Source organism: Solanum pennellii, chromosome 3 (assembly GCF_001406875.1).
Source record: "Solanum pennellii chromosome 3, SPENNV200".
In the NCBI taxonomy this organism is placed as follows: Eukaryota; Viridiplantae; Streptophyta; class Magnoliopsida; order Solanales; family Solanaceae; genus Solanum; species Solanum pennellii.
Window position 1 is genome coordinate 53,696,576 of NC_028639.1, and position 20,549 is coordinate 53,717,124.

Below are 20,549 nucleotides of genomic sequence, written 5' to 3' on the forward strand. Positions count from 1 at the left end.
TTTTATTGAGGGATAGATAAAAAAAAATTGTTCATTCTTGATTTGTCAAAATGGATAAGTAATTAGGGATAACTATAAAATAAAAAATGGACAAATAATTAGGACAAGGGAATAGTTACTATCTTTGTCATTTAGCCTTCAATTTACTCTTCACAGTGATTTTGAATGGACAACTTTACATTATACAAAACGTCAAAATCTAAAGTAAATTTCTTTCCTCTTAATTTCTCTTTGTGTTACACTTGTATAATCTTTTCTTGTTAGTTGTTATTGTTTATATTTTATGAGCATTTGCAAAGTTACATTATTTTCTTGTTGAATCAAATTGTTAAAGAAGTCATATTTGTTTTACAAGCATTTTTTATTGGTTAAATCGAATACTGAGCCGTTAAGGATCAAAACTGATAAATCGTAAATCGAAATTGGTTTTAGCATATCTAAAATCGATAAAATCAAACTGATAATACATAAAATCGAATTGAATCGACCAATACACACGTCATTTGGTAGGATGTATTATAAAAATAATGCATGGATTAGCTTTGTGTATTTTAAATATTTTGTTTGGGTATAATTTTCACTTTTTGTGTACTTTATTCAGTAATATGTTATGCATAATTAATAATTTCTCCCTTCAACAATACTTGTTCACTGTACTAAAAATAGATGTCGCTATACTTTTCCACTTTATATAATCCTTGAATCACTTTACATACAGTTTCTAATTTATTCTTATCATCAATTATAATTATTTTCCTATAACATTTTTTCAAGTTATTATATTCAAATGATGGTATAGTAAAAATTGTCTTTCTATTCATAGTTTCTTCAGGGGTGTGTCAAGTCAATAGTGCACGACTATCGTTGAACAGATAGAGTACATAATGAATTGTGTCAGTTACGCAAGAGTTTATGATGAATGTACAAGCATGGTTAAATATATAATTGTCTCTCAAAATCTTTTACACATTCTTTTCGTTGTATTATGGACGGTATATGTGTAACCAATAATTACTTTTCATATTATTTTTAATACATCAAAACAAACAATATATTAGTAAATGGTCCAGTCATAACTAATATCAACATTAGTAATATATATCACTACTACTAATGCACTTTATTCAACTTTATTCTTATATACACTAGCAAATAATCCATTTATTTTATTATGTCTTGTACAACTACATGACAAATCATGGGATTAAAGATTGAATAAAAAGAAATATACAAACATTCCTATCATACTTAATAATTTTTTTCTAAAGTTTGAAATAATTTTATAGGATCTTAGTAATTAATACTTTTATATCAATGTATAAGTAACATGCACTATAAAATACGGATACATGGGAAGAGTGACGAGTAAGAAGGGCGAGCAAGAGAGGAGAGAGTCAAGCGAGATAGAAAAGGAAGAATGAGAGAATTAATGTATCTTAGGTATATGTATATCTAGTTGGATAGAATGTATCTAAAATAAATTACATAAAAAATTAATCTCATTATCCAAAATACGTATATTTAAATGCGCCAGATACATGATTTGAATATTGAAATTTAGTACAAATAATAATTTTAAAAACTCACGAAAATACACATAATTAGATCTTAAACTAATAAAATTTATGGTTTTTGCCCTTTAACCATACGTGAATTTTCAATTCATGCATAAATATGATTAAACACACAATTGTCTTTTAAAACACTTTCTCCACATATATTCACTATATTTGCGAATGAACTTATGTAAGTATTTTTTTTAGAAACACAACTATATTGAATAATTATGTATAAGAATGATTTCAACGTAATTAATAGTAGCACAATTAAAACCATCATTACTAATACAAGCTAAAACACCTCAGAAGCAAATTGGTGTACTATTAAACACTTACTAACCAAAATCTCCTACACACATCTCCATTCAGAATTGATTAAACAAAAACAAAAAAAGAATGATAATTAGATCATCTTACTAAACAAAATTAGTTAAATTATTAGTTTACTACTCAATGCTCACTATACTAATCAAACTTAGCCCAATTATTAGTTCATTATTCATGTAGTCTTATTTGTTTTTTTTTTGTCTCTACCCTTAGCCCATATTTCATGTGATTCTTTTAACTTTTTCAAAAATGTTATCTTTTTTATATTCCGTAAAAGATTTTTTTAGATTATCTAGATGGCACTAAAGAGTTTGCAAATAAATTACTCCATGGAACTCATCTCTAGTGGTGCAGTACAATAATGATAATTTTTGCTTTATTTAGTGATAATTAACTTCTTGACATAATGGTTTATCTTTTAATGAAATGTACATGAGCTGATTATCATGAAATTACTTTTATAAAAAATTACAGATTCATGATTTTATAGTGTTCACAACATGCATAATTAACAAGTATATCACGAGGTAGATTTGTCACAAACGTGAATCTTTTGATTGAATAATATACTTTTAAAAAATTGAAATATCGAGAGGAGACTGTATCTAATTTGTGACTGTTTAGAGGAGATTTGAGTTAGTTGCAACTGAAAAAAAGAAGAGTTAACTTTCAATATATACTTTATCGTATCAGCAATGTATATAGATGTATTACATATATGACATATAGTTATGCATAATTTATACACGAGTATACATTATTTAAACAATATTGATACATTATATATCGTATCAATATACTACATATACATTAACCATGTGGTCAAAAATAATTTTATTGTGTGTATCACTAATGTTAAACTATTTATTGTATAAATATAAACTTGATTATATTTAGTGCAATTTAAACTACTCTATTGTATATTTATAAAAGAATTTCCTTGGAAATATTATGGAAAAAACTGGCCCATTTTAAGCAGATAATACAAGCCCAATAAACTTCCAAGTAAATCCATAGTCCATCAAACAATCCTACTTGTTTGGGCCTTCCTTCTTATACATGTAGAGTGGAGGAAATTCTATGTATACAAAAATTGGATCATATTATAAAACTAAGCAAAAAATAATATATTATAATAATTATACTTATAAGTAAGAAAATAGACAAAAAGTGTAAAGAGATAAGAAATAAAAGTTCTTTAAAAGAAAATTCTAACTATATTTAAGTGTGTTTAATATGAGTACTGGTGAGTTTATTTATGGTGTTCATAGATGCATATAAAAAGTTGTCTCTCTCACACAAAATCTTGCTATACAAAATCAATAAGATTTTATATCATTGGAGGCATAAAATGCGTTGACAAATTGTCTCCTATTTATTCTTGTTGGTGATGTTGACTTTAAAATAAAAAAAAAAACAGTGAGTACTACAATATAATATGAAATATATTTTATATACATGGATTAAGTAATAAAAATATGCTTGTCTTTAAAAATTATACTTTGACGACTTGCTATTATTTTATTAACAATTTTATATTTCGACATATCTTTCTAAATATTATTGTTTATGACTAAATGACCTCTTTAAACCATTAAGTATGACGTTTCTCCACTCTTAATTTTTCGATACTGTATATATTTGAGTCTTAAATTAAAAATTCCTTCAAATAAAGAGTGTTTTTCTTAACGAGCTATTAAAATTATGTACCAAATATCAGGTATCGCCATATTTATATGCATGAGTTCTTCCGTGTTTGGTGCAATATTTTGATGATTTCCCTCTCATGTTGCTGCGTAATCCCCAATAAAGCCATTTTTGGCTCGTTAAATTATTATGAACATTAACAAAAGTACAAACCATCACTCAAAAAATTAATTAAAAGTAGTTAAGAATTTTATTTTTTACGTATAGCTATGTCAATTAATATGCTTAAATTAACTATGCATTTTGTTGTTTAACAACAAATTTATCTAGCACTAATTTTAAATCTTTTAGTATTGCATTAAAATGACTATACAGTTATTTATATAACTATCTTCACTCATTTTTAATTGTTCTTAATAGATTTTATACTCTTATTAAAAACAATAATAAAAGTAAACATATTTAATCATAATGCTCATATATATTAATGATGAGTAGTTTACAAAGGACTTATGAAACGATTTAGATATCAATAGTATATTTATTTTTTACTTGCTCTGTTCCATTTTCCTAGCTTTTATATCAAAATTAAATATTTCGATCTTACTAATTTAATTTAGCAAATTAAGAGAATTATTTTTTGTAAAAGAATGTATCTCTAAATATTTATAGTTCCAAAATAAGTATTAATAAAGTTTTGTAAAAAAAATATACCTCTAAATTATTTTTTGTACACGAGCCAACTGTAATTTAGTTAGTACTTATTTATATTCGCTAATCGAGAATTATTTTTTCTTCAATACTACTTTTAATATTGAAGCTTCAAATACAGTATTAATAAAATTAATTTAATAAAATATACTTTTAATTAAGAAAAATATTCGATATGTCAAATCACTAAAAATTAAAATAATATTATAATAATATTAATGCTAGGATATATGACTGATTATTGGAGGGTTTGGTGGATCCTTCATAATAAAGAGTATTGGTGCATGCAATAATCGTGCTTTAGTGCACGCCAAACTACAGACAAAATTATAATTGGGATGAGAAAACTACTCTTGTTATTATTCTGATTATTTGCATCTTTTTTCGATTAGGTTACTTTCACTGTTTCACAAAAAATAACTTGGTTTGACTTAACACAGAATTTAAGAATATAAAGAAAATATTTTTATCTTGTGATTCTAAATTAAAGTTGAGTTAAATGTCAAAATTACCTATTAATCTTGTGTCCTTAAAGATGTCAAGTGAAAAACTGATTTTGAAATGTTGCAAAAAAAAGATAATTCTTTTTGAAACAGATTAAAAAAGAAAGAAGATCATTCTTTTTGAAACGGAAAGAATTAAATTAAATTAATGACCCTGTTAATTAAATTATAAGCTTTGCATAAAGTCTTACTTAACCTAACACACCCTTTCTAAACCATCAAAATTAGTTTGGCTCTACGTACGCTATTTAATTTATCAAACAATTATGAGAAGGGTGGAATTATAATAAATAAATTAATGATGGTCCACTGAACCTTACATAGAAAAAAATATATTGCGAGTGTAAGTTATATAAAATTGTTTTTTTTTATGTAAATAAATCTTAAATACTTAAAATATTCTTCGGAAAATAGGTTTAGAAAATGGACCAAAGACATATTTATTATTATTAATGTTAAAGAGAAATTAAAGAAACAGACAACAAAATCCGGGCTAGACCTCAGCGGATCCGATCCACAAATTAATGTTTTGTTTGGCTACGTAGAACATATTTAGATTGATATGAAAATTAAAATAATACATCATATTGATACAAAATTAAAATTATATATATAATATAAAATTATATTTTTGTACATTTACTGAACTAATAATAGAAAACACACAAGATATATTTTGAGAGTGAGTTTTGAAAAATTGCAACTTTGCAACCGGCACCATGCACCCGTACCCGAATCCACACTAAATTTCAATCGCATTGCATAAAGTTAGAGGTCCCATAAAAAATAAAACTTGCTTTATTCCGTATTTATTTCGCTTTATTGTTATTGCTACTTTTATTACGAGCATCTTTAAGCGATATGTAGCAATTATTTAATATAATTAATAATTTGTTTATCAAGCTATTTTTTTTAAAAAAAAATTGATTTCAAAATAGTAAAATATTTAACAAAGTTTCACCCAATATATATCAGGAGATAAGAAATTGTGAATTAAATTTTTAAATATATTATGATCACTTGTTCTGTTGGTTCATCGTTGACGAGGCTTATATGATAAAAAGAAATCAATCTTCTTTACTTGTTTTTCTAATAAATAAATGAACTCCATAGAAGAATATTGATAATTAAGAAGAAAAGAAGTTTGTAACTTGCTTTAGCGTTAAATGTGGATTTATTTGTCCTATATTATTTGATCATTTATTAAATTATTTTTTTATTTTTATTTTACCATTATAGTTAATATGAATTTTAAAGTTTGAACAAAATATGTTTACCCAGTAGACTAATTAATATAAATAAGATTTTTTAATAATTGCATAAAATAAAATAAGTGAGTATCATATTTCATTAGTACTCTAAACGAGCATTCATGAGTTAGATATTGTTTATATTAATTAGGATTTCACAAGTTGCTTCAAATGGGAACACACAAATTCACAAAACAAGAGCAAACTTACATAGAGTCACGTTTATTGTTTGTCTTAATAATTAATTAATATAATCACATGTAAATGATTTCATTTACCTTCGATATTCTCACGTGGGCCATATTGATAATTTTGTGGCTATGGTGATTTAAAATGTAAAAATAAAAATTTAAAAATTAGAGTGACTTTAGGCTAAACAATAGATATTTTAGAAAATGAAAGTAAACAAAAAAAAATCAAGTTTTTGCATGAGAATGATTTTGACGTAGTTACTATTTTCTTTATTTTATTTTTTATTTTTTTTGTGATTGAATTGTAATTTTCTAAAATTAGATAGTTTTTTTAAAACATATAGGCTATGGAAAAATTAGTGGAATATAAAACTTATCACTGCATTAATCAACTCCAGCTTCCAACAGAGTAAATATGATTATTCATTGTTCACCAAGAAAATTGGTCAGAAAATTTTGATGATACTTATATATGTAGAATGACTTATTAATCATTGAAAATTATATACATCTTATCAAGGAATCATAGAAAACATTGCAGCAGAACTTCAAAATTAAGGATTTGGGAGAATTGTGATACTTCATAAGAATAGAGTTTTTAAGGTCTAGTATAGGAATACTCATGATACAAAAAAATATATATAGTGGAGTTAATTTCAGAATGAGAATTCACAGGAGCTAAGCCTGTTGTTGACAGAGCAACATATGAAATACATCACCATTGATTATGATAAGTACTTGCAGATAGAAATTAATGATGATCCATGATTGATGGATAAAAGTACTTTCCAAAGATTAGTAGGGAGGTTACTCTATCTAGCTATGAGTTAATTTTTGCATGATTCAAATCAGCCTCATCTGGAAGGAGCACATCATGTAGTAAGATATCTTAAAGGGAATTTTGACTTGGAAATTTTGCTGAGTAGTGACAAGGATGACACACTAACAACCTTCTGTAATTCTAATTGGACATCTTGTGTAGTAACAAGGAAATTTGTGACTGGCTACTGTGTGAAGTTAGAAAACTCTTGGAGATCAAAGAAATATGAGATGTGTCTAGAAGTACATCAGAACTGAGTATAGAAGCCTATTGCTGAAATCATTTAATTTGGCTTGCAGGTATTTTGAAAAAAATGAATATGAAGGTAAATATACTTGTGAAACTGTTTTGTGATAAAGCTATTATATAAGATTGTTGGAAATCGTATATTACTTGAAAGGATAAAACACATAGAGATAGACTTGCCACTTCGTGAGGAAAAAGATACAAAAGGAATTAATCAAGGCAATGCTGACATTTTGACTAAAGTTCTAGGAGGCCAACAACATCACTACATATTGGATAAGTAAAGGTTAATAGATGTTTTTCAACCTTTAACTCGAGGGGGTGTTGAGAGTAAAAAATTGTACAGAAATGGTTAGTTGGGATGACAGATGATAAGGGTAGTTATAACCAACTTTAGGATCTAGAAGTATGTTGAACGAGTGTCGCAATTCCTTTGGAAATATGATAGATCTTGGTGGTATTCACCTTATCAAATCGCTCGTTGAGATCTGCCCATACTTTGTGAGCATTTGATGAATACACAATGCCATCAATCTGATCATTTGATGCAATGCACATGATCCATGAAAGAACAACTACATTTATACACTTTCATTGATGGTCCATCTAACCTTCATGCATATCATTCCTGCAGGTGTCATCCACGAAATCAATTTTATTCTTCCCTAACAACGCAATTTTCATTCATTTACTCCAGAGAGTATAATTCTCTACTCCAGTGAGAATATAATGGGTTAAGTTTACACCAGAAATAGTAGAACTCTGTAAAAATAAAGGATCAAAAGAATCGAAGATTGGCCTTGAAATTCAGGCATTTTTTGATCCCGATTCAGTGACACCATTCGATGATTCACCCCCAACCACCGGTAATGAAGAGTACACATAATCAACAAGAAATTACAGAACAAAGAGAATTCAACAATCAATGAATGTATGATTGCCATTATTGGCTCTGATACCATGTTATAACAATAATTATGAATGGAAGACGAAGCTTGATTGGAAGAAAAGAAAAGGAAAATCGATAGTAAAATGCGAGAGTATTCATTTATCAAAACTAAGTACAACACAATGCTTCTATCTATTTATACTTATCTAGCCGACTTAAGAAGTAAAATATCTAACTCAATTAACTACTCCTAATTATCGTTAATTAACAAACTAACTGATCCTAAAGTTGGTTATAACTGTCTATGCCAGCTGGCATCCTAACTGACCATTTCTGTACAATTCTTTACTCTCAATTTGAAACAACATGTCATCAACTACAGGTATCTATAGAAGCTTATAAATGTTCTAAGTTTATAAAAAACTATTTCAGGAAAAATAAAAAAGAATATGCTCAAAAGAAAAATAGAAAAAAATATAAAAATAAAATAGATTAGTATTTTTTATTTATTTTTGTTGTTCTTTATATTTGAGGCTTTTTAGTGCAATAATGGAATATTCCGCTATATTCTATGAAATAAGATAGGACATTTTTTTATATTAAGTAATTACTTTCACTTTTTTGAATTAAATATGGAATAAAGTTGATGAAGATTTTATCATAAAATTATTATATTTATCTCATATACTTCCTTTACTTCATATTATACGCCCATTCATTTCCTAGCACAAATCATGTCCATTACAGAAATTAATAAGTATAATATGTAATTTATTAAATTATTCTTATTAAATAAATGTTAATTTTTGTTGTTATATTTATTTTGGCACAGAGAGATTATCAAAGGATCTCTTAAGGAAGCTGGATAAAAATTAAGTAATTTATATTATATGACTTATACGATGTTTAATAAACAAATAATTTTTTTTGTCCAAATTAGTATAATATTCAATTGACAATTTAGTACTAATTCACATAATTGATATAAGTTTGAATATTTTTAATATAGAAAATACAATTACTATTAAAATTACATAAATAAATACATAAATTTTACAATAATTATTATCTACATTATTAATATCCGTATAACTCTATTACTATTTTTCCAGAGACATAAACCAAACACAACTTATAAATCCACAGTCGATATCGAAATACTCTACTATTTTCATTTCTCTCTCTCTTGTCACACAGTATTATCTTTTTTCTGTAGACTCAGTAAAATCACTCCAAAGAAAAGGAAAAGTCTTGCCCTGTTTTTGCTCCCAGCTCACAATCTCTGAGTTTGGGTTTTGTTCTTTGATTAATGGATACCATTTAGAGTATCAGGTACAATTGTTGATTTCCAATTTATTTTCCTGAAAAAATTCTATTGGCTTATATTGTGGATATATTGGGAATGACAGGACTGATCTTTTTTCTGTTTTGCTTTTTCACAGAACCCGAATTTGGGAAAAAGGGTTAAAGGAGGAGGAGAAAAAGGAGCAGTCTTGGGTACTGTGTCTGATACATAGTTGTTGCTGAAGGAACAATCATGGCCGTGGATGAGAATGGCTCCTTGAATCGGACGGACGATAGTGCTGTAAAGAATGATTCCGCTGCCGTCGATCAGAACGGTGCGCCACGGTCAACGATACCCAGTGATCAGAATATTCAAAAGATGTCTGTTGATCATCAACCCCAGAAAACGAGTGTGCAGCATAAGCCTCAAATGGGTGTTTTTCAGCAGCAGAAACAAAGCATTAACGGCAATGGAGTGATGGGTCAGCATGATTTTCAGACTCAGCATCAGAAAATGAACGGTGTTGATTTGAGAAGAAATGGAGGGGTTGTTGATGAGGATGAAGATGGAGAAGGGTTTAAGAAGGAGATGAGGGATTTGGAGGAAATGCTTTCCAAATTGAACCCCATGGCTGAAGAGTTTGTGCCTCCCTCACTCTCCACCAACCACGGAGTTGTGCCAATTTCTCCTGGTGGAGAACAATTTGGAATTGATGCTTTCAATTTTGTAATGCAAGCTGGACTCAACGATGGAAATTTCAACAGAAGGGTATCTATCTCAGCTCTTTTTCACTTTCTTAATTTAGTAGCTACTGGAAGACAGTTCAGTTGCCTTATGTATGTTAAATGTTATCCATAACTTAAGTTAGGAAATTTCATAATTGGTTCTATATCATGCAAGAACATATATTGAGGAGGATACAGTTATTGAGGTCTAAACTAGGGAATATTGATGTTTCCTTCTGTTGTCTAAAATAAAAGACAAATTTATTGTCTCTTACCTTTTATAACCTTGTTTGTGATCACTGTCATGGAGTCCTGGCTAACAATTCTGGTTGAAATGAACTAGCAGAAGAGAAATGGCTATGGTCTTGGTAGGAGACGGACGAATGTCCGGACAAGCATGGCCCAACGTGAAGATGTTATAAGGAGGACAGTTTATGTGTCTGAAATTGATCAACAGGTACTAAAATGAGGGATATTCAGGGCACTGGGTACTTGCTCATTATTTCACCTTCATCTTTTTTGGGGACTTATTGTTCTTATTTTGTGTAGGTGACTGAAGAGCAACTTGCTACACTCTTTCTTACTTGTGGGCAGGTGAATATGTTTCCCGTTCGGTCGTGCTTCCGCATCAAATCATAATTTACAGCATTTTAAAATGTTTATGAAATAATATGTTGCCATAATCTGTTTTTATCCTTCATGTGCTGAAGGTGGTTGACTGTCGCATATGTGGAGACCCCAATTCTGTACTCCGTTTCGCCTTTATTGAATTTACTGATGAAGGTATATTGAACCATAATCTTTGGTTTGACATTTTTCGTTCCTGCTTAAAGATCTTGTTAACTAAAGGTGACATTGTCCCATGTATGATCTGCAGAAGGTGCAAGGACCGCTCTGAGTCTTGCCGGAACTATGCTAGGGTTTTACCCTGTGAGAGTGCTTCCTTCTAAAACTGCAATTGCACCAGTTAATCCAACATTTCTTCCAAGGGTGAGAATTTGTGTATATTTTTGGTATTTCCTAGTTGTAAAACTGCCTCTCTACCTCCACGAGGTAGAGACAAAGGTCGGCGTACACTCTACCCTCCCCAAACCCCACTTGTTGGATTTCACTAGGAATGTTGTTCCTTTTTGCAAAATTGCTGTTAAGGGCGATGAATGGATAGCTCTCTGTTGCTAATACTGATTTTTTTACCTTGGGCGTGGATATGTAGTCTGAAGATGAAAGGGAGATGTGTGCAAGAACTATATACTGTACAAACATTGACAAAAAGGTAATTTTAGGTTTATAATCATTGTTTTGCATAATTGAAGAGCATCTATGGAGATATTGCTTTATGACTTGTTCATGTGTATGAATAGGTTACTCAAGCAGATGTCAAGCTCTTTTTTGAATACTTTTGTGGAGAGGTTTGTAGCTTCTCACCTAACTTCTCTGCAAGTGCTTGTCCTAGTTAAGAACCTTACTCTATGTGGTTTTCTTCTCTAATGCAGGTTAAGCGCCTGAGGTTACTTGGTGACTATCATCATACTACTCGTATAGGTTTTGTCGAGTTTGTTATGGTAATTTCCATGAGCTTTTCTTGGTTTTTCTGTCTGATATATCATACTGTTCTGGACATTTGCTTTTTTCTACTCTTACGAACTAATTGAACCTCCATTCAGAATGGGTGGCCTTTCACTATCCTTGTTTGTAGTTTAGCATTATTATGATGTGATTACTTATTTGAGTCTTTTACATTCAGAGTTTAAAAACATCAGTTTTGTCCCGTTTTGGTTTTCATGTGGATGAACTAAGTTCTTGGCAGTAGTTTGTCCACTTGTGTGAATTTGAGATAAAACCGACATAAACTGAATTTGATTCGAAGCTTTTATCGCCTTGCTTGTTGGAGTGCCAGTCTAAGCTTATGTTGTTATCTATCTTCGTCACCAGAAACTAATTCTAATATACATGAGCTACGTGAGCATTAATATCTCTGGTAATAATCTTCAGAGGGGGACCTATCCTATGAGGAAGGGGGTCACAGGCGCCTGTTAACCTCGGAAAAAATCCTGTATATATCTTGAAGTATGTAGATATATTTTACTAGGCACCCTAATACAAAAATGTTAGAAGGGGTCACTGATTGATGGGGCTCCTTAGCTTTGTCCTTAGGTTCAGTGACCTATTTCGATCCTAACTGTAACCTACCCGATTTTTCGCTGTGTTGTACGGCTTCTTGTACCAAACCATATTATTGTTTTTATTGATTTTTCCTTCTTTAGTTCCCCCCTTTTGTTAGCTTCTCTTTTTTTCTTTTTTTTTGAGAAGGTAACATATTCCCGTTTATAAGTATAATCCTCAGCACAAAACCAAAATATGGGTGTTGGATAATTGCAGTCCTTGTTCTTCTTACAGGGAATCTAAAACTTCAAAAATTGAACCAAGATCATCAATAATTCTGATTTACACCAAAAACTAAAAAGGAGATTATGATATCTTTATCATCTGTATAGGACTTACCTTATCTTCGAAGAGCTCTGAATTCCTTCCCTTCCACGTTGTCCACCAAATAGTTTTTCGAACAATTTTCCATCTGTCTTTGTATGTGGTAAGCCCCCCCCACCTTGAGAAGAGTTCCGATGTTCTTCCTGGCATTCCCACATAGTACCCCTGAGATTGATGAGCAAATCCCACAGTTAGCTGGTCACTTTACAATGTAGAAACAAATGGTTGGTGAATCAACATCTTCCCCACACAAATAACATCTTGAGCAAATTTATGTTTTCCTCTTCCTTAGATTTTCCTGAGTAAGGACAGCTCTCTAGCTACAACCAAGTAAAGCGAGCTACTTCACATTGTATCTTTATTTTCTATAAATGCTTCCAATGCATAGACTGTTTTGGGATTTTACATGGTTCAGATCTTTATTTGTTTGAGCTGACTGTATACATTCACTGCTATGCTTTTGCTAGCTAAGTATATTTTACCCCCTTGTAGTCCTTTGCATTGCTCCAGATATAAAAAGAATCAGAATCCACTTCTTTTTTTCTTTTGAGTTAATCCCTACCTTAAAAGTCCCACCTCACTTCTCTGTCCATTATAGAGATAAGAAACTAAGAAACTCTTTCTCCAATTCAAAACCCAGTTTCTCTCTTTCAATCTCATATTACCAGTCCCAGGACCGCAACCCACCAAACAAAAGTATCAATTTTTTTTCTGAAAGACATAGGTGTCACCTCTAACTCAAATCCTGGTCCTACCTATGATCTTTACTATAATTGGAATGTTGTGGTATGGGAAAGGTTCCTCATCTGCAGTTCAGTCAAACTGTGGATACAACGTAACAACAACATTGTATGTTGTTGTACAATTTTACAACAACATACCCAGCGTAATCTCAAAAGTGGGGTCCGGGGTCATAGCTAAGCACATATTTTTTATTGGATGCTTCGTTGTTAGAGTAGTAGAGTGGATGACAAATATTGGATATCGTACGCACTAACTGTTCAGTAAATCTTTGAGGTATATAGTTGTGTAGTTTGAGTTGCTGGAAGGAGAAGGGGTCCTTTGGTCAGTTTCATAATAAACAGCTACAATACAAAAATTCACATAACTAGTATATATAACGTATACAATAAATAGAACTCTGTATGACGAACGTAATCTTTGCATAACTAATTCAATTTTGGTTTCTAGTGTAGAATCATAATTGATTGAATGTTTGATTGATTTTAGGTATTAAATTCAGCATTACTACTACTGACATAACTTCTATAGGAATCTATTATTATTTTATGTGGGATTTAATGTGGTGTTGAAGTGTGTGACTCTCTGATCTTAAAGCTTAAGTTGTTAGAGAGAGAGAGTACAGTTTTCTTTACTCAATTATATTCACAAAACGCCCCTTCACGTGTAGCATGGTTCTTTTTTCATGGCCAAGCATGTGGAAATTCTTTGTTGATAACAGGTGGTAGTGAGATTCGATCCCTCTACCTCTACCTCTACCTCTACCTCTATCTGCTTTGATACCATGTTGAAGTGTGACCATCTTATCTTAAAGCTTAAGCCCTTAGAGAGAACACTTTTACTTAATTATATTCTCAACATGTGGAACAAAAATGCATTTATTAGCACTATCTCTATAAGAATCATATATTATTATAAGTGGGAAGCTTCTAACCTCAAAGTTGACTTACCATTTTATCCTTATTTTACCTCTAAAATAAATTAATATTAATATCTATTTAATTAACTAAATATTAAGTAAAAGTTATATTTAAATTCATGCATCAAATAAGATCTTAATGCATCATATATTCATGTACTAATTAAATGTAGATAATGAAGAGTCTAATAACCTTTCAATTTTAATTTGTAAGATAAGTGGGAGTAATGAAGAGTCTATCAAACACACTCATACCACATTATATATATTTCTTGTTTTATTCAAGTTTGTAATCATCCTGCATTCTACAGTAGTTGATTTTCATTACCAATTTGTAATTATAAGAATTCTTACTATTTTATTTATTTGTATTCTTTAAAATTTCATTCATATTCATCTTCTTTTTGTTGAGAAATATGTAAATTATGATAGTTACAAGATGAATATACTCCAATATGAAGTTGTAAGTAAATATTTTATTTTTCACATCTCCATCGTTTTGAGTTTTTAAATATAACTTCGTAGTTGATTACTGTATTTTTGTATTCATCATTTCTTCTATTTTTAGGATATATATAGTAAAACTAATCACATTTTGTATTTATCATTAATTATTTTGAGGGTAAACATGTTAAATCCCATAGAATAGTCATTGTTTGATAATCATTTATCTTTTTAAACCAATATATTTGTACTTTTTCCTTTTTATATGTAATCTCAAATGTTTAAAAAATTCATGTACTTAACTGTTATAGAAAGGTAAAAAATAAGTGCAAAAGTAAAAATAAAATAAAAAATTCATTTATATATATATATATATTCTTTAATATATAGTTTAAGAAATATAGTTTCTTTGTTCTTAACATATTAATGCCTTCTTTTCTGTTTGTCTTATGTATTATTATTATATGATTATAATTTTTCTATATATAGATATGTTTCGTCATGTTTTGTCTAGAATAAATCTACTTTTAACAAAATGTAATTTAATTAGTATGAAAAATATTTTTATCTATATATTTTAATGTAATGTCTTTTTTTATGGATGTCATGTCTTTATTTACTTCTTCTTTTTTCGTTTGAAATTGTAATTTTTTCTATAAATTTGATGGTATACCGCCCAAACATTTTGTAATATTTTTCTTTATACGTATCTTTTTTTATAGACAATTTCTTTTTTTATTATTAAAACTTATGTTTAGTTATTAAAATATATTAATTCCTCTGATAAAATAAAATGTTTATTTTTCATGAAGTATTTAATATATTAAACCTCCAACATCTAACACAAGATTTTCATGTTATATTTTGTGCAGAGTTATATTCTTATGTTAAACTTACATATAAAAGGACTTAAATTTGAACTTAGCTATATAAATTAAAATTTTCTAATATCAATTAAGGGACAAACGTGCGATGCACGTTTCGAGAACTAGTATCTATAAAATGCCTTAAGTAAATAAATTGTATGTATAATCACTTACCATACAGTAATAATTTTTTCATTAATCAACTGGATAATAATTATTCAATAATTTATTGACGAGATATAATCTTTGCATTATTATCCACCACAGAACAATTCTTGTGTTTAGAATAGAATTGACGAGAACAATAATTTATTTTCATTTTTTTCTTAGTGATTTAGAATAGAACACGTAATGTATAGGAATTGCCATCTCAAGATTTAGAAGATCTTGTGTTGGTATATCCCTTTTATTATTATTGAATTAATATTTAATAATAGTATTAGGATTCGAATCCAGGTGGAGGGGTTTATCTTGGTTGAATACAAAAAAAGAAGACTACCTTTTTTGTTGTGCTTCGCTAGGTTGAGGTAAGTAAGGTATACGAAGAAAAAGCCTATTTGACATGGGCTATTTTTGTCTTTCAGTGTTTTAGTTATCCAGGATAGATATGGAAGGTCTCAGAATCGCTAGATTTGGATTAACTGGATATTCATTTTTTAAAAAATAAAAATGATTTACCTTATAGAAGAAACCCGACGACACTAAGAAAAATTAATCATATATGAAATGGTTCCTAGATAGCAGGAAAACAGAAGTTGCCTGTGTTGTCGTTTTGATTACTTCAACAGGCACGTGGTGTATTTGACAGCTACTGAGTTTCTTCCAGTAGATTATCAGCAATTCACAGCAATATGGGGTAAATAAAATAGCAATCTCGGTGTTTTTACGGCTGCCCAGCTCAGTCTGTTCTGCATTTCTCAGTGACCAACTTTTGAGTTGCTTTGATGGGAGCCCTTACAGCTTTATTATGTGGATTCTGTGCTTCTTTATCATTTAAATGGGACTGGAAAAGAAGTGCTCTTGACTTGGTACTACTCTGTGAGATACTATTGTTTTAAGTAGATCAGCTTTACCGTCCAAACAATCTTCACACAGGAGAAAATACTATTACTTTAGTACCTGAAATGCCGTGATATCTGGTTCCCATGACAAAGTATCTCTAACATACATGCATCAAGATATATGATTGTTTTTCTGTTCCAAAGTTGCTCTTGACCTGCATGCTATCTCCTCATCCACCGTATTAATTGAGAATGGATATAGGGAACCATATAAAGCTTCTATTAGTCTCTTCGGTGTGGAGGTTCTAGAATTGAACTTCCTCACTACACTATCTCTTGGTTGCGGTTGCAATCTGCATCTAGTTCTCCTTGATGCATTGCAAAGCTGTCTTCTGTTGTTTAACACCTCCGGAATTTATATTTTGAGGTGCTTTAAGTCAAACAGGAGATTTCTTTAGTGTCACGCTTTCTGTTTTTGGATAGAAGAATGACACGCTTCTGTTCACCTCCTCCTTGGATTAGCTGTAAGTGCAATTTGTTTCAGAGTGGACAAATTTAGCTGTGGCAATGACAAACTTTGTCGATGTTATACTTAATCTTTGTCTTGAGCTATTCTTTCTCGTCTTTGGAAGACTTATTTCTAGGCTCTGTTGCCTTGATTTAATGGAACATACATGGTGGATTTATCTCACTTTGCTTCTTACTTGAGATTAGTTTGCACTAGTCTTCCATGTTATTATGCCATTGGATCGTTACCAAGAATCAGTGGATTCATGATGTAATGTCATATTTGATGAAATTTGAAGTACAAAAATTTAAATTCCTTCATTGTACTGCTTATTTTGTTTGTTTACCCTTTCCCTCAAAGGAAATTTAGCACGTGGCATTGAAAAGCTATTGCTTGTTTAGTATAGTTTCATGATGAATTTTCTGATTGTTGCAGGCTGAGAGTGCCATTGCTGCACTGAACTGCAGTGGTGCAATCCTGGGATCTCTTCCTATAAGGTTTCTCTCTGATTACAGTAGACTTCATGTTGATGCTTCTTCTATTTTACGGACATTTCCTTTAATCTTTAACTATTTCCATACTACAGGGTGAGCCCATCAAAGACTCCTGTTCGACCACGTGCTCCTTCTCGCTCGCCTGTGCAGTGAAATATCACTCTGCATTCGTCATCTGATCTTAAATCTAAATATATACGTAGATACAGATACCATCGAGTACCTCGTGGCATTTGTCTTTTAGTTTATTTGCATTACTCAAGCCACAGGATACTTGTTCTTAAGCTTGCACTGTTGGCTGGTTTATGAGTTGTTATGTTGATGTAGTTTAAGTTTGGTATATTTATGCTCCTCTAGGCAATGCCTCGAGTACCATTACTGACTGATGTTCTAACTGTTACATTGATCCAATGAGTTCCTTAATATTCGGCTATCACATTGGTTTGTGTTCTTGTGTTTTGCTGTACATTAAAAAATGGCGTTTTGGTGGCCTGGTGTCTGAGTTTACACTGTTCATCTCCTCCTCCTTGTCTAATGGTTAATACGTTGTTCCACATAACAAGATGATTATTCAGCCCAGTAACTTCTTTGTTGGCCTAACTCGACCCTTAAATTAGTTCCTTGATTATGAAGATATCAAGGTCCAGATAGTTTGGGCGTAGACTTTAGCCTAAGAGAAATATGATCCAGAAAGGAATACAAACCTTTTACTGGTAGAAAAATTATTTTCGATATACCAAAAGTTTGAACATGTTATCATAAATAATGGATTCGTAAAAAAGAAAAGAAAGACATAAATTCCTTTTGTCATTTAGTTAACGTCTGATTCCGGACCTACTTTATTCTTTTGGAAAGAAAATGCCCCTCCCCCCTCTCTTCCCTTCCATATTTGCAGAAATCATAAATTCTAGTCTGCTGCATTTTTATCTCCTAGAACCCATTCATTGCGAAAATCAATATTAATAAATCTAACAACAGATAAATACCATAACATTAAACTGAGAATCTAAAACAATGTGAAAATAATCAAATACTGTCCGAAAGGGACTCCAATGTGTTTGCGAACTAGTCCAAGCAGCTCATCGCGGAATAGTCTAAGAGTATCATCGGTCAACCCCAATACAAAATTTGTATCGAAATTACTCACTTTAGTAAACATGTACGACCACTACAGCGATAATGCATAGTATAGCATATTTAAATATGCAAATACACAAACATTTACATGGAAATGCCAAAATTTCTGCTATATTAGAAGAGGAGGAGCTTAGGTCAAGTTTCAAAATTTACTAAGAGAAGAATTTCTATTACTTATATTAAGAGAAGAGGGAAATATTAGAAGAGGGACTAAAAGAGGAGCATAGGATTAAGTTTCGAAATTTACAAAGAGAGGAACTTTTATTTACTTTATATTAGAAGAGGGAATGTTGAAGAACTTAGTCATTTGACCGATTTGCCTTTCTCCACAAATTTCCTCATCAGTATATCTTTTTTCTGTTTTTCTTTTAATATATTATGTGTTAAAAAATTACAAAAAAATAAAAATAGTACTACTATATATTATAATATTTAGTATTTCTTCGTTTATTTTTCATTTTAGTATATTATGTAATTTAAAATTATGAAAAAGTAATATTGTAAATCACAATAATCAATAACTTAAAATATCTAGAAGAAACACATGATATCTTTTTTGATTATCTCTCAAAATTTCACGTATGCCTCCATTATATAGTAAAATTGAGACTGAAAGAGTAACATATATTATTTGAAAATCACGTTAAAGATACTATGAATCACAATAATTAACCACTTGAAATATATTAAAATTTTGATTAACTTTCGAATATATATATAAATATATATATATATAAACTAATTAATAATTTAAAATATTTAAACACATATTTAAAAATTAATTAACTCTCAAAATATCATATGTGCTTAAGATATTTTTTTGAAAAGTATTTAAAAAATATTAGAAAAATAATTAATAACAAAGAATATTTAAAAATTTAGTTGACTCTAGTAATTCTATCCATTAACATAAACTAAAACAAATTTTGTATCTGGTAGTTAAATATGCAAATACACAAACATTTATATGGAAATGCCAAAATCTAAAACTAGTAGGCAATATGTTTTCAGAAAACTATTTTTAGATAGTAAATTTTCCTAACTGTGCAATTAGTTAAATGGAAAACTTATTCCAGAAAAAGCTATATATATCTCAATCTCTAAAGTTAAAGGGAATTAATGTGAAAAATATTCTCTCTATAATTCAAATTATTTTAGCAATTGTGACATGTACCATAAAAAAATTATTATCGTAAATTTATGCTATAGATATTTTAGAATTTTTTGTTCCAATTGCTTTTTAGATGTAAATGGAAAACTCACGTTGTTACGTAAGAATAAATTAATAACGAATGTGTTATACCTCGTTTATGTATGTATGGAAAAACCTGCAAATTACACATACATATTTATTTTTATTTTTTTGTTAAAAGTATGTATATTTTATATTTTATCATTGAATACGACTTTAAAAATGAGGACAAATAATATATTATTTGTAACCCTGAAAAAAGGATCGAATTACTGAGATGTCACCTTTTCATAAATTTAAATTAATTTAAATTCTCTTTCAATGTTAACGATAATCTGCAGTTACAAAAATATGTAATATATTTTTTAGATCAATAATTTTACCAGTGTATTCCTTTTTTTGATATTAAGTCAATAATAACATAAATTGAGGTGAATAGAGTGTGAGTTATGAATAGTGTGAACAAGGTTGGTCCGTTCATACTTTTTCTGTTTTAATTCATATGTTCTTTTTATTTAATATGAGTAACATCTTAGTTTCAATATACATTCTTTTTTAATTATTATATTATTTTTTTTAAATTTAATTTAACTAAATTTAAAAATTA

The 20,549-nt window shown here is 29.7% G+C and overlaps 1 protein-coding gene across 2 annotated transcripts; it reads left to right on the forward strand.

Moving 5' to 3' along the window:
* The first annotated feature begins 9,284 nt into the window (after positions 1-9,284).
* Positions 9,285-18,069, forward strand: LOC107014430 (polyadenylate-binding protein-interacting protein 11). 2 transcript variants are annotated; one of them, XM_015214335.2, is made up of 11 exons: positions 9,285-9,475; positions 9,586-10,196; positions 10,497-10,610; positions 10,703-10,747; positions 10,864-10,936; positions 11,031-11,143; positions 11,367-11,426; positions 11,515-11,562; positions 11,647-11,715; positions 17,555-17,616; positions 17,706-18,069. In XM_015214335.2, exons 2-11 carry the CDS (start codon positions 9,681-9,683, stop codon positions 17,764-17,766), a joined length of 1,161 nt encoding a protein of 386 aa, XP_015069821.1. In that variant the 5' UTR covers positions 9,285-9,475; positions 9,586-9,680; the 3' UTR covers positions 17,767-18,069. The 2 variants fall into 2 exon arrangements, with proteins under 2 accessions (XP_015069821.1, XP_015069822.1); XM_015214336.2 differs by having other exon boundaries at positions 9,289-9,475; positions 10,500-10,610.
* Positions 18,070-20,549: the final 2,480 nt, after the last annotated feature.

What these genes read in the sequence shown, in the direction of transcription:
- LOC107014430 (XM_015214335.2), top strand. Translation starts at nt 9,681, where the DNA reads ATGGCCGTGGATGAGAATGGCTCCTTGAATCGGACGGACGATAGTGCT. An exon ending in TGTCTGAAATTGATCAACAG is followed by an intron (nt 10,611 to 10,702) that starts GTACTAAAATGA and finishes TATTTTGTGTAG; the next exon opens with GTGACTGAAGAGCAACTTGC. An exon ending in TTGAATACTTTTGTGGAGAG is followed by an intron (nt 11,563 to 11,646) that starts GTTTGTAGCTTC and finishes TCTCTAATGCAG; the next exon opens with GTTAAGCGCCTGAGGTTACT.